Source organism: Centroberyx gerrardi, chromosome 13, assembly GCF_048128805.1.
Source record: "Centroberyx gerrardi isolate f3 chromosome 13, fCenGer3.hap1.cur.20231027, whole genome shotgun sequence".
In the NCBI taxonomy this organism is placed as follows: Eukaryota; Metazoa; Chordata; class Actinopteri; order Beryciformes; family Berycidae; genus Centroberyx; species Centroberyx gerrardi.
The window spans coordinates 19,076,970-19,091,769 of NC_136009.1; the positions used below are offsets into that span (position 1 = coordinate 19,076,970).

The window sequence follows — 14,800 nt, forward strand, 5'->3', positions numbered from 1 at the left end:
GGTAAAAACAACTACAGTTCAGCAGACAGATGCAAAACAGATGACTATAGAAGAGATTAACATCATGGAGACTAGTAAGGAGGATGAGCCTGAGCTCAGAGAGGCTGCCATTAAGATACAAGCTGCCTTCAAGGGCTACAAGGCCCGCAAGGACATGCGTCCTGTGTTCAGAGAGGTCTTTAAGGACCAGACTAAAGAACCTAATGGCACCATACATCTGGAGTGTGTGGCAGAAGGTAAACCTGACAAGGTGCGCTGGCTGAAGGATGGAGAGCCCCTGACAGACGGCAAGCACCACCATATCGACATCTACAATGACGGCACCTGCTCCCTGGTCATCACTGCCATCACCACTAAGGACACTGGGGTTTACATCTGTGAGGTCACCAACAAATTTGGAGTGACCTCTCATAGCGGTAAGGTGACAGTGGGAACCGTGAGAGAATCATCCGGGCGACGGCCACTGACGGTGGGCTACAGTGCGGACAGCGAGCCCGAGAGCTCCTCAGGTAGTGAGATGGACGAGTCGCTGAGGCAGGCCAGCAGACGCCTCCGTCGCCTCTTGCGCACGCGTCTCCCACCAGATGTGGAGGAAGAACCCTTCATCAGCGCAGATGAAGGAGACCTGCGTCCCCCAGATCCCCACTCTTACCGCGAGGATGACCGTTACATCTACATTCGCTTTGATTCACGGACAGAGGCCGAGGTCGCCTCGCAGAGGTTCCAGGAGATGTTCACGGCCCAAGGGGTTCCTGTGGAGACGACCATCCTGGAGGCCGGGCCTGTCAAAGTGGAGCTGCGAATTATGAAGATGGGGTACACACAAGATGGCACACAGACCCCCACGCAAGATAGACAGTTGCCTGCATTCATGGCTGGAGCCCCTGGTAGGAAACACAAGATCTCTCTTAAGGATAAAAAATTATACTAATTGTATACTATATCGTTTATTATTGAATCATCAAAATTAACAAGATGTCATGTACATTTTAGCATACATTTTCCTTTGTCATACTAAAGAAGAGTGTCAGATCATTAACATGTTCAGCTTGTATCAATTTGTTAATTAATTTACTACTTAATCATATGAAGAGCCTTTAATTGTTAAAGTAAGTTTGTATCTGCTGAATAAATGTGACGTCCATAATGTGACATTTGATGTCCATATTGTCCACACTCAGCTGTCTATCCTGCTTTACTTATGTTGTGTGTCCACTGCTGTTTGTGTGTTTGCTGCTAGCCTTACTAACTTTGTGAGTTTGTTTTGTGTTTTCTGAGCTGTTTCAGATCACATTTCCTTTGTCGTCTACTCACCCTAAGTTTAGTATTCTTTTAGCATTTTATGTGGCCGGTTTTTATTTTGTCTATATTCATGTTTGTATGTATTTGCTTTTAATACATGCTGCAATTTCTCCCTCTTAACTTTTCTCTGTATTTCTCAATGTATGCACCCATTTCTAGACACTTCTCTCTAATATTGACTCAACATGCCTATCCATTTTTTTTTCATTCTTCTTGCATGTCTTCATAATGTAACATTATTTGTACTTGTCATTGTTACCAATGTCATTTAATTTTACCTAATTACAACATCCATACCAGAAAGGATTGACCATGGACACTGTATTTAACCCTGATTCATAAAAGATTATTTGCAGTCATTTTGGAGCAAACTTTAAACTTTTTGGTGTTTCTAACCATTTGTTGTCTTGTTACCCAGCTGCCCCAGTATTCTTGACAGAGCTCCAGAGCCAAGACGTTCCAGACGGTTACCCGGTCAGCTTCGACTGTGTGGTCATTGGCAAGCCCCCTCCCAATGTGCGCTGGTTCAAGGATGGCAAATTGCTGGAGGAGAATGACCATTACATGATCAATGAAGACCAGGAGGGCTGCCACCAACTAATCATCACCACTGTGCTGCCCACTGACATGGGAGTCTACCGCTGCATGGCTGAGAACAGCAGTGGCATCGCAGCCACTAAGGCTGAACTCAGGGTCGACAGTGAGTGAAGTTACAGTATATACACACACACACGCACACACACGCACACACACAAAAGTAAATTACAACATTTCATCACGAAATAACTCCTGGAATGCATTAAACATCACAGATTGATGATCTAACAGTGTAAGAGTATCCGAGGATGGCATTTTCCTTTAACCCTTATGCTAACCTAAACCAAATTATAATCAGTTATAGTTATATATATATATAGTTATATATAGTTTTCCTAAACTAGCCCCTTAAATGAGGACTGGCCAAAATGACCTCACTTTGCAAAAATGTCCTCAATCCAAAGGTCTAAAACTGGTTCTCATAAGGATAGCACAACAACATTACACACACACACACACACACACACACACACACAAACACAAACACAGTGCCCCGGATTTTACTCATATTTGTATAATACAATACAGCTATCCCTTCCCTCAGTGTCTTGCAGCTCAGATTACGACACTGCAGCCGATGCCACTGAGACATCTTCCTACGTCAGTGCCAAGGGCTACGTGTCCAGGTGAATTTACTATGAATTTACCACAGTTTTTCATGCCAATTTCTGTTTTTCGAGATAGTTCAGAAAAATATAAACAGTGAAACTGCTAAATATTGCATGCTTTAAGTTGCACTGTTCTCTCCTCTCTCCTCAAGCAGGGAAACTGAGGCCTTTGAGTCTGTAGCCGAAGATGAGCAGCTACCCCAAGTGGTGGATGAGCTGCATGATGTTCATGTCAGCCCAGGTTCACCCATCGCTAAGATGCAGCTCAAAGTAAAGGGTAGGTTTATTAATCAAGGTCAATTCACCTCTGGTCAACAAAATATCAAACTGTGTTTTAGAAGGATTTACATGAATAATTTGTCTGCCAGGTTTCCCCAAGCCCAGAGTATACTGGTTCAAGGACGGCCACCCTCTGCGACCCTCAGAGAGGATTCTGCTGCTGGCAGAGAGGGATGTTCATGGCTTGGAGATCCTGGAGGTGAAGAGAGAAGATATGGGAGAATACTCTGCTTACATCAGCAATGCAGCCGGTTCTGCATACTCCTCTGCGCGACTGCTAGTTCTGAGTATGTCGGCATATGCCTAAATAATTCACAATGTAAAAAGAACATGAGATATTTTACATTACTTAACAGTTAAAAGTTGCAACTGTGATGCACTGAGGTTTACAGATACAGTAACAACTCTGTTTCACGACAGGTCCGGGGGAGATTATGCCTCAAGATACAACTAAAAAAGGTACTTTGACATTTACCCTACAGACGGTGCACAGGTATAGGTGCTTTAATGATATATTATATGATGATACTGCTCTAATGTTACACTACATTTTTATAGATTCCAAGGAGCCCCTGGTGCCACCACGCTTCCTTGAGAGGTTCACCAACAGGAAGGTGAAACAAGGAGCCAGCATCACTTTGTCTGTCAAAGTGGAAGGTTTGTTTTCTACACTGTTTGACTTTTTAAACACTGTAAAATGTATTCCTCTAGAGTGCAGGCAAGTTCGCTAAGCCAAGGCAAGCTTCATGAGTACATGAAAACTAAAAAAGCCTGTTTTGCCTGTAAGCATTTCCACCTCAGCAGCCTTTAATCTCTTAATCTGGGGAGATCCAAAGAGTGGATTTCATTACACCAGGATCAGGACCCAGTGATGCATCTCAAGAGTTTCACTAGTTGCCAGGTTATCTGTCATGCAATATACATTACAAAATCCCCAATACTCACCTCTGTTCTCCCAGGTTCTCCCACTCCTATGGTCACCTGGCTGAAGGAGGAATCAATGGAAGATGTCCTATGGATCAAGCCTGACACCAAGGGGTACAAAGTAGCAAGTTCTGGGCGGCAGCACAGCCTCATCCTGATGGACGTGGGCACAGAGTACACCGGCACCTACACCTGTATCGCCACGAATAGGGCAGGACAGTCCATCTGCACTGCCCACCTAGAGGTTGATGACAGTAAGGAAAAAGTCAACTCAGCACTTTAGATAGAAATTATACTGATCTATGAGTATATCCTTAAATTAGAAGGCACTCGGTAGATCTCAAACCTCTGCCAACGTTGAATAATTCTCCAACTTGCAAAGCTGTTTGATCTGTTTGAAAATAGAATGTGAATGCAATGACTTGGTCCTGGATGTTGGACCTTCCCATTAGCACATGCACACAGCATAATGGTTATGGCTAAAAAAACAATAATCGTCTAATGGCAGAAATCCCAGATTCGTATCATCACCAAAATCTACTCAACTGATCCTAGGGCTAAGGGCAATCTGAGTCTGTCACAATTTTACCCAGATCTGTTTGTTGCTTTTTTAGGTATTTTGCTAACAAATAGACAGGGGTAAAAACTTAAGATATATATTTACATGTGTTTCCTTTTTTTCCCAGCACCACGACCAAAGCCAGAGACCAAAGTCCCAGAGTAAGTTTTTGTTGGAGATTCAGAATGATATGGGAAATAATGTAACATATATAGACATTGCAAATACATGTAAATTCAATAATAATAATAAAATAATAATAAAATGTAACACTTCATTCTGTTTAGGGTTCTTGGGATTACAGTTAGTCCTCCTGAGGAGGAGGTTAGCAGAGGAAAAGGTGAGCTATTAAGTCACCTAATATCCTCTAATATGATATATATTATAATATATACTGTTATTACAATATTGATGGTGTTATTTATTTCCTCTTTACTCTTCAAGAGGGTAAAATACCCTACCTAGGTGAAGTTGGTACAGAGGAATTCCTCATGAAACTCACCTCCCAGATCACTGAAATGGTATCAGCTAAGATCAGTCAAGGTGAGTATGGGCCATGGACTCTTCCATTTGTGCTGTGAAATATTGGATTCATTGATTTTAATTTAACAGAAATTCTAATTCCAATTTACAGCACTTCCTCCTATATACAGTACGTACTGAACAATGGTGAAATATGTCCTGATTTCTTTGGACAATCTTTTGTGATAACTTGCTTCAGAGAAGAGAGACATTCAAGATTTCTGTAACTCACAACCTTCTGAAGTTACAGAAAGGCTTGTAGTAGTGTTTTGTTAACATCTTCAAATAATTGGTAAAGTCTGAATTCAAAGCCCATAGCATAATGCTATCACAAACTATCTGCTCTTTGCTATAACAATTAACAAGAGTTAGGGATGTAACTACGGTTCTATGAATTCTGGATGACTGCCAGAGGCTTAACAATGGATATTATTTGTCTTGCATACACGCAGGTCAAGGTTATATACCAGCAAAGTCATGTATGATGTAAGGCAGTAATGTCCTCAGCAATGCCCCAGCAATGCCAGCTGTTGCCTCCATGTAGACAAAGCGATAAGCCGCCAACTACTTCTAAATCTGTAGGGAACATTATCTTGACTCGACCTGTAGTAGCGAATTACCTGCGAGAAGATAGAAGGAACAGACCTCAGGATGATGGGGGGATGGGGGATTACATACAGGTAGGTATTGCTTCCCTACGTCATCCTAGGTCACAGGTTACTTTATTGGTTTAAACACTCAACTTGCACATGGGTGAGACGGATAATATCCAGCATTCATCACTGCCTCTGGTGGTCAGGAGGAATTAAATAGAATCACAGGTTATGTCATGTTACGATAAATCATTAATTGTGTCCTCATCACACATGCAGCGAGCTAATTGGCCAGCTAATATGCTAGGTCAGGGATAGGCAACCATGTGCCATGGAGTGCCAACAATATGCAGGTTTTCATTCCAAACAAAGACTACACCAGCTGATTTCACTGATTCAACCGGAGATGGGGGACTTATCAGTGAAATCACCTGGTGTACTCTGGATGGAATGAAAGCCTGCAGGTTGCCTATACCTGTGCTAGGTGATACTGGAAAGTAATTTTCAGCTACTGCATTTGATAGTCCAAACTGCTATGAATGGTTATGCCAGTTGCTAATGCTAAAGTTGCTTAAAAGTATATGAACAATTCCAACAAAATGTTGGATACAGTGCTTCTTCTGTTCATTGTTTTGTTATGTGGCAATCAGAAAACAGGTTTGGGGGCAATTCAGTGAATTGAAACTCCTGATTCAAGAATTGTGAAGGCCTCATTTAATCTGAATGCTTTAACACTTCAATTCTTGAATTAGACTTCACTTCTGAATTTAAATAGAATTGACAACAAACCTGACTGAAAAGGAGTGTTTCTTCCCTGCTCTCTAGTGCTTGTTTTTCAGTGTGTATTGCGCATCCATGTGTGTATGTCTTACAACCTTCCCTCATACAGACATCATTCCTTTTTTATCTTTTACCATCCACCAATTCATCAATCCAACTATTCAAATACTCATCCAATCATTAATTTGTTATTCAGACAGCTCACAGAATCATCAAGTGCTCCAGTGGATGAAATCATGGCCCAAAACATCCAGTATGTATCCCCAGTGCATCAACCTTCACAATAGCAAATTCTTTCCACAAGGAGTATGACTTGTTAACTTGGTTTTCTTACAAAATAAGCGCAGTGATGAGAAAGATATTTTTGTACTATTATATGTCTGAGGAGATGACTTGTGGAAACAATTTTGGCTTACATTTATTCTCATAAAACAAGAATCACAGTGCATTGCAAAGATGAAGAAAATCCTCTTAGATACAGTATAGGAAAAGATAATTTGATTCTTTGGTGGACAAAGCTGCCATCACTACAGTTCCCTCATTTGCCGTATCAGTATTATATATAAAGATGAAATATAAAGTGGTCAAACATCTTTTCCCTCTCCTGGTTGTCTGTGCTCTCTCATACCTCGTTATGCATCATCATTGAGTTTTTCCTGTCTTGTGAAAAATGGATTTGAAGTGACTAGGGAGTCTCACCAGCTGATGACTGGAATACATGCTGAGACAGACATGTATGTGCAGAGCTCAGATCATACAAGTGCTACCTGTATTGTAGCTTTCTCTTGCATGCTGTTAGAATACTAACACAGCCACTATAGTAAAACATTTGAAATCCATTGTGCAATTCATAGCAGCACTAATTTATATTTGCAAGCAATTCATTTATTTTGAACTAATAACATCTTTCAATATCTTCATTGATTCAAGAGTAATGATTTGCCCCTTTGAAGGAATCATTCAATGCCATGTTAATTCAGCGCTATAAGAGGCACGTAGTCAATTATTGCTTGAAATGTGATTTTGAGCTGACTGGTCAGCAGAAGCCTGCCCTGCCTCACCTGTGCATCGATGAACTGAGCAGAATGGGCACTACTAATGCCACCGAATTCAAGCCCAAAAAAAATAGTGATACCACTTCATCTTAGAGCAAAGTGAGATATCAGTACTTCCTTGCCAGACTTTGCTGTAATGTTTTTAGGCTACATATCAGTAATAAACTATGTTTCAAGCTCACATACAAATTATTTTAATTGTACATAGATTGTGTGTTTGGCACACTTTGCCTGTCTTCCTCTGATTGCCTCCCTCCCTCCTTGCTGCCCCAGCTTCGTTACGTGTCCCAGGTGCTGACAGTGATGACGAGACCAAGACCCCCTCCCCTTCACCCCATCACGGCCGCTCTCGTCCTCCCTCCCTCATCGTTGACTCCTCCTCTGAGTCTGATGAGGGTGATGCCAGGGGAGAGGTGAGATATGGAAACCCTCAGTCTACTATATAGTGGTATATTAGTATATTAGATAGAGTGGTATAACAGAATATTAGATTTATACCATGACACCATGACATTTTGTGTAACACAGACTGACAGTCCCTTTTATGTTGAATTCATATATCTGCTGTCATTAATTTACGTCTACAGATGTTTGACATCTATGTGGCAACGGCTGACTACAACCCCACCATCGCAAGCAAAGAATCCATCTCTCTGAAGGAGGGACAATATGTTGAGGTGCTGGACTCAGCCCATCCACTCAAATGGCTAGTCCGGACCAAACCCACCAAAACTACCCCATCCCGCCAAGGCTGGGTCTCACCTGCCTACCTGGACAAGAAACTGAAAGTATGTCTCAAGACTATAGCAGCTTTCCCAACAATGCAACATCTGTACTCTCCTTTTCACAAGCATTAGCTGATTTTCTTGAGGCCTTTGAACATTTTGAAAGGTGAAAATAAAAATAACTTAATTACGGCTCTATTATTCCAGCTCTCTGCCGATACGGGTGACCTTCCAGAGACAAATGTAGAAGAGGTTTCGGAGGGTGAATACAAGAGGAAACTATCGTAAGTACAATACATCTACAGACACTTAGCAAGTACTCTAAAACAGAAGCCAAGAGTGCACCATAACCAACATGCTTCATCATATTGTTCCATGTTCCCCAGCCAACTGATACACGACTTGATCAATGGTGAAGCAGAGTTTGTCAAAGAGATGGACTTCTTTACGTCCCATCACCTGAAGCATGTGGACAGTCCTGACGCCCCATCTGATGTCACCAGCCAGAAGGAGGCCATATTCCGCAACATTGGAGATATCAAGGCTTTCCATAACGAGTGAGTGGCGTTCTACTCAACTGATGTATTTAAAAAAGAGAGCGAGAGTCTGTGTTGTTGTGTGTTGGGAATGGCAGACTGTATCCTGTACCCAGAAAACAGTTTGCATCCTCTTCTCTGAAGAAGTCAGTGGAAGACTTTTTAGATTCAGGTTTTCCTTATTTTTGACTAATCAATTCACTCCACTGCTGTTTTCTGTAGGTCATTCCTCCCCAAGCTGAACGAGTGTGACACAGATGATGATGTAGCCATGCGCTTCCTGAGGAACAAGGAGGGCTTCGAGAACTACCTCCAGTATCTTGTAGGTCAGAGTCTGGCTGAATCTGCTATCAGTGACAAGACCGTCCACCGCTTCTTCAAGGTAACACAGCTCCTCTCCTGTTGGGCCAGGCTTATTATCACTGAACTGTGGGTTGTACAATACGTTGGAATATTACTTTATTGTAATGGCAACTCTTTCTTTTACAGTCACCTTAACTACTAGGTATTTACCAGGTAAATATATGACCAAAATAGTAAGTTACCAAGTAATTATAGCTGTAATTAATTAGGTTAATACTTGGAAACAGCTCAATTACTGACAAAAATCTCTAAATCACTAAATCACAGGTTCAGGATGGTTCTCAAAAATACCTTTTACCAAGCTATGAAGTAGTTTCTTTCACAAGTAATTCCGCTGTTTTTAAGTATTTACTAACTTAGTTACAGCTGTAATTACTTTGGTAACTTGTATTTACCTGGTAAATACCTTGTCGTTACCTTGTAAATACCCAATCCTTAGGGTGTCTGTAAAAGGAAGGGTTACCGTTGCAATTACGTGGGTTAAAAAATATTCTTTCTTTCACTATATTATAGGAATACACTGAGAAAGAGCAGGCCAGTGCAGATCCTGCAGAGCCTCCTGTACTCAGCATCAATGCCTACCTCCAACGGCCGCTGGACAGGATTCAGAAGTACAAGGCCATCCTCAAGGTGACAGATTTTTAACACAGTAGAATCACAGTGGAATCTTGTGAGGTTTAGCTCTCTGCCACTCACTGTTATTCTGATTTGATCTGGTTTTCATTGCATCATGTCACTTTATTTTATTGTGTTTTTATTAGGAATTTGAAAGCAGATATACTTGCAGATGTAATTTCACAAAATTCCATCTCACTTTTACTGAAATCCCTGCTTCCCCCACACCTGTCACTCTTCCCATCTTTAGGAGCTGATCCGGAACAAGGCGAAAAATGGTCAGAACTGCTGCCTCCTGGAGGAAGCTTATGCCATGGTGTCATCGCTTCCTCAGCGCTCAGAGAACACCCACCATGTCTCCATGATCGAGAACTATCCCGCCACTCTGGAAGTACTAGGAGAGCCCATTAGACAGGTAGGAGCTAGTTATTGTGGCATTGCTGAGTAATAGTAAGTTGGAGTTTGAGTCATCAGTGATTTTATTATATTAATGATACTGTTTTATTTCATTCATTTTATGTGTGCAGACTGCTAGTTTAGCTCTGCGTTTTCCAATTAGTTTCATTAGCTTTTCTTCCTCTGCTGCAGCAGCAGGAGTGATCGGCATATTCATCTCATCCATGTTGCACTTTACAGCATCACGTTAACTCACTTGGTAATTTTAGATACACAGGCCTTTGTTTTCTTCACGAACAAAGTCAACTAACCCCGCTCTGGCTTGGGCAGCGGCTAAACACTCTTAAGAAGCCACTTCAAGCTCTAAATCAATCCAGTCTATATTGGGGGTTTGATTGTGTTTGTGTTTGATTGATTGTTTATTCTGTGTTTTGCACCAGGGACCCTTCCAAGTGTGGGAGGGGGCTCCTGGAATTAGGACGTCCTCTAGAGGTCACCACCGCCACCTCTTCCTCTTTAAGAACTACTGTATAATCTGCAAACCCAAGAGAGACAGCAACACTGATACGCAGGCCTATGTCTTTAAGAATATGATGAAGGTAAGACCTTTGCTATAATTACTCTGTCCTCATTCTCATGTTAAGGCTCTTACTGTCATCTTTCCTCTCTCATGGTCTGCAGCTTGACTGATGTTTGCTGTATTCTTCGTTCTATTGCAGCTGAATAACATTGATGTGAATGAGACAGTGGAGGGTGATGACCGTGCCTTTGAGATCTGGCATGAACGTGAGGACTCTGTAAGGAAATACACCTTGCAGGCCCGCACCATTATCATCAAGAACTCGTGGCTGAGAGACCTCCGAGAACTGCAGCAGCGCTATAGCATGCCTGCATGGAGTGAGTGGGACACACGCACACACACACACACATGCAGACATACTCATGCACACACACAAATACATACTATCCTACTCTTATTCTTTACCTCATTCTGTCTTTTCTATCCCACAGTATATATTTACAGTAATGTATGGATATGTATAGTAATATTATTATATAATCTGTTCTTCCAGGTCCCCCTGATTTTGATGAAATTCTGGCAGACTGCACAGCAGAGCTGGGACAGACTGTTAAGCTGGCCTGCAAGGCCACTGGAATACCCAAACCTACAGTCACGTGGTACAAGGGTAAGGGAGTGTTTGCATGTACAACATTTCTTTTTTTCCCCCTCATTTCTGCTTTACTGGACAGTATATAATGGGGAGTAACAGCAAAGATGGGTGTGGGTGTTTGAGGTTTTTTTTCTGGAATTGGTACATGCCCTAAACCACTGAGTGAGAAAGTAACTTTCATACAAACAGTATCTGAGACCAAACTATGTGCAACATGGCTGCTGATGTTGCACTTGACTGTAACTACGATATGTTTCATCAATACCTTTGTGTACTTGTTGGACGCAGATGGACGTGCAGTGGAGGCAGATCCTCATCACATTATCATTGAGGATCCTGATGGTTCCTGCACACTGATCCTGGATAACATGACAGCAGATGATTCTGGACAGTACATGTGCTTCGCCACCAGCTCAGCTGGCAACGCCAGCACCCTAGGAAAGATCACTGTTCAGGGTAAGTGGCATTTGATACAGTGGCTTATGATACCCTAATGTTTACATTTAAAACTATAATACACCATAGGAAATATTAGTGATGAGTCAGACTGTAGTTCGACTTAAGTCTTGTTTTCGCTAAAATTGAAGACCATTTGGAAATTAGTAATGATTTGGGGATCTGCAAAAAAAAAAATCTTGAATGAAAAACCCTCTCTAGGGCTTTAATGTGTATTCAATTTTGAGGTGTTCCTTGCAGTGCCTCCTCGTTTTGTGAACAAGCTGAGGAATGCCACCTTTGTTGCTGGTGAGGACGCTCAGTTCACCTGCATCATACAGAGTGCACCCAGCCCCAAGATCAGGTATGCACTCATCACTCACTATATGTTATGTTTGATATTACCATAACTTAATTTAGGTCCTTAATTCTGTCACCCTCTGTGTTACCTTTCGTCTCTGACTGTATATGCTTGTGTATGGTCAAGATGGTTCAAGGACGGCAGGCTGCTGACTGACCAGGAGAAGTATCAGACCTACAGTGAGACCCGTAGCGGGGTGCTGGTCCTGGTAATCAAATGCCTGACAGAGAGAGACCTGGGACACTACGAGTGTGAGGTTGGTCTACAATCAAACACCATACTTGAATCACAGGACTTTGTTATTTTAATTAAAATGTAGATAGAAAATAATGAGCACCGACACTAGCCAGTGTATGTTTTGTAAAGTAAGAATCACTCTGGATCATTTTAGGATCATACTTAGTTATGCACTGAAGGGTTGATTTAAGTCAGTTGACATCATCTAAACACAATAACACCCATTTGTTCAGTAGCCTAAAAATATATTCCCTGCCGTTGCCAGTTGTCCAATCGTCTGGGCAGTGCCAAGTGTGCTGCTGACTTAGTCCTCCCCTCTGCTGTGGCTCGCACTGGAGAGCAGGCCATCACCATTGAAGGTAGGAACTCACATTCATACACTCTCTTTCTCTTAATATAATATGCACATCTTTGTACAGGTTCTGAATATGTAATAATAATAATGCCAGTTTATAGATGCACTATAGGTTGATGCATCACATATTGTAGATTTAATTCTTTTTAACTCTAGCTTAGTCTAATCATCTTGCTTTGTCCATTAATTCTCATTCATTGTGCTTTCCCCATAGTTACTGAGCAGGAGACTAAAATACCAAAGAAAACCATCATCATGTAAGTGTGATCAGGCTAAAATGAACCATGTGCATGAAGCATGTCTGTTACCTGGTTTGACATCATGCCATCCTGTAGACAATACCTCTGCATTGTATACCATCCTACTAAGAAATATAAGTTGTGAGGTAGTTTGTCAACATGGACAATCTTCAAACAAGTTTCAGGTTTGGAAAGATTATTACTGCAGTTGTTGGCTTTGTGACACATAACTGAATGCAGCATTTTTTGGCCTAGCAATCTAGATAAAGCTTGCCAAAAGTTGCCATGGACTAAATTATGTTGTACAGGCAGCAGGGATCAATATGCACCTGGTCTATTCAGTTCAGAGCCAATTTGGAGCACTTGTGTGTGTGTGTGTGTGTGTGTGTGTGTGTGTGTGTGTGTGTGTGTGTGTGTGTGTGCGCCTCTCTTTCCCTGGCCCCATGTATGCATTATCATGTAGTATTTAAAGCCTGAGTGTGAAGGGCTCTCCCACAAGGATGATGAAAGGATGGGCTATTCTCACCATGGTGTTGCCTACTTTAATCAGCAGCCTTACAATTGCAGCATTTATATTTGAAACCAAGACTTCACACTGTTGTGTTGATAATCCTGTTTAATGAGAACAGGCTTGTTTTAGTTTGTATTCCATTTTGGGCAAAGCTTCTCACTTTGGCCTTAAATGGCATCCAGTATGGATATCAGATTGTCCTGATAGAAAACCATTGGGGAGTAACCTTTTCACAATTAGTTGCATAGCTCAGTGCCGGTACTTTGTTACAGTATGAGTGGAGTTTTCTGTCTGTAAACTTTGATCAACAGTGTGAAAATGGCATGCAGTCCTGCATTTCGAAGGGGAAATCTTTGTCTGTAGCTTTGATAACGTCTTTGATCTTCTTTCTCTTTGTTCCAGTGAGGAGACTATAACCACTGTGGTGAAGAACACGCGCATGAAGAGACACAAGTCCCCTGGTATGACTATCACTGGGGCCTACCGCTCTGAGACCTCCACCCCAGAGCCTCCTGCAGCCAGGCAGAGGAGGCTGCCCGCTGCGAGGAAGACCACTATCCCCACCCTCTATGTCACTCAGCCCGAGGGTGCTGAAGCCAGGTCGATGGATAGCAAGCCCAAGTGGGTGGAGGTAGAAGAGATCATTGAGTACAAGGTGAATAAATCCCCCAGGCTGCCCAGGAGGAGAGGCTTGTCACCAGCAGGGTCTGAGCGAGGAAACACTCCCTCTGGTGCCAGACCCAAGAGGTCGCCACCAGAAAACCCCAACGCTAACAATTCCAACAACAAGCTGGTGGAGCAGGCGCAGGCCGAGCTGCAGGGAGAGGTCAGCAGCCAGCCTCTCTCCTGGGAGGCAGAGGAGAGTGCTGCCCCCTCTGGCTCTGCCTCTGGAATCACTGGAGAGATTCACGAGGTCTCATCTGTCCTGACTCCAGATGGAGAGGATAGCGAGGACCTGGACGATCAAGAAACTGTCATCTTCGAGCCCGATGATGAAGACGGTGAAAGCGACCTGCTCAGAGAGCGGGAGCCTAAGATCCTGACCCAAGGAGGCCACGTCCTGACCCTCGAGGACTTGGAGGATTACGTCCCAGAGGAAGGAGAGACCTACGGCTCCTCCGACACCCACCGCCCCCCCGCTGAAAAGCCCTGTGAGATCTCTGTGCTCCAGAGGGAGATCGGCGGGTCCGCAGTGGGCCAGCCTGTGCTCCTCAACGTGGGGCGGCCCGTTGTGGCCCCGAGGCAGAGGCCCGGTTTCTTCAGCCGCTTCAGGGAGCATCTCTCCAGCAGCCTTTTCTCATCTGCCGCCCCCCAAGCCAGCGGAGCGCAGTCCAGGAGGGAGAGGGACGTCCCGATCCAAGTGAGCCACGCGAAGCTGGAAGTCAAGCCCTCGTACTGCTCAGAGGTGCAGAGAGTTGAGGGCGGGCAGCAGAGCTTTAAAACCAAAGTGTCAACCCAGACCTACGGCTACACATCAGTGGGCAACCCAGTCACTCTTCAAATTAGTGATAACCGCTATCAGAACAAATAGCTTTGAAAATAACCGGAGTAGAAGCAATTTTAATTTGGTACCGCAACCCTTTTAGTCTTAAATGGGGCCATTTCTACTTAAAAAAAGAGCATATTCTAACCTTAC

At 43.0% G+C, this 14,800-nt stretch overlaps 1 protein-coding gene across 1 annotated transcript in view; it reads left to right on the plus strand.

Annotated features, from left to right (window-relative positions):
- The window catches only part of obscnb (obscurin, cytoskeletal calmodulin and titin-interacting RhoGEF b), a 67,701-nt gene extending 52,901 nt beyond the window's left edge, over positions 1 to 14,800 (plus strand). The window contains exons 52-79 of the mRNA XM_071926472.2: positions 2 to 887; positions 1,721 to 2,002; positions 2,444 to 2,525; positions 2,663 to 2,784; positions 2,876 to 3,073; positions 3,207 to 3,245; positions 3,345 to 3,443; positions 3,746 to 3,964; positions 4,397 to 4,430; positions 4,557 to 4,609; positions 4,714 to 4,812; positions 6,361 to 6,417; positions 7,493 to 7,632; positions 7,807 to 8,007; positions 8,152 to 8,228; positions 8,331 to 8,501; positions 8,703 to 8,862; positions 9,357 to 9,473; positions 9,709 to 9,873; positions 10,295 to 10,453; positions 10,574 to 10,751; positions 10,928 to 11,041; positions 11,315 to 11,482; positions 11,723 to 11,825; positions 11,949 to 12,078; positions 12,325 to 12,418; positions 12,629 to 12,671; positions 13,567 to 14,800. Coding sequence (XP_071782573.2) covers positions 2 to 887; positions 1,721 to 2,002; positions 2,444 to 2,525; positions 2,663 to 2,784; positions 2,876 to 3,073; positions 3,207 to 3,245; positions 3,345 to 3,443; positions 3,746 to 3,964; positions 4,397 to 4,430; positions 4,557 to 4,609; positions 4,714 to 4,812; positions 6,361 to 6,417; positions 7,493 to 7,632; positions 7,807 to 8,007; positions 8,152 to 8,228; positions 8,331 to 8,501; positions 8,703 to 8,862; positions 9,357 to 9,473; positions 9,709 to 9,873; positions 10,295 to 10,453; positions 10,574 to 10,751; positions 10,928 to 11,041; positions 11,315 to 11,482; positions 11,723 to 11,825; positions 11,949 to 12,078; positions 12,325 to 12,418; positions 12,629 to 12,671; positions 13,567 to 14,695 — 5,319 coding nt within the window. The 3' untranslated portion in view covers positions 14,696 to 14,800. The remainder of the gene's footprint in view (position 1; positions 888 to 1,720; positions 2,003 to 2,443; positions 2,526 to 2,662; positions 2,785 to 2,875; positions 3,074 to 3,206; positions 3,246 to 3,344; positions 3,444 to 3,745; positions 3,965 to 4,396; positions 4,431 to 4,556; positions 4,610 to 4,713; positions 4,813 to 6,360; positions 6,418 to 7,492; positions 7,633 to 7,806; positions 8,008 to 8,151; positions 8,229 to 8,330; positions 8,502 to 8,702; positions 8,863 to 9,356; positions 9,474 to 9,708; positions 9,874 to 10,294; positions 10,454 to 10,573; positions 10,752 to 10,927; positions 11,042 to 11,314; positions 11,483 to 11,722; positions 11,826 to 11,948; positions 12,079 to 12,324; positions 12,419 to 12,628; positions 12,672 to 13,566) is intronic.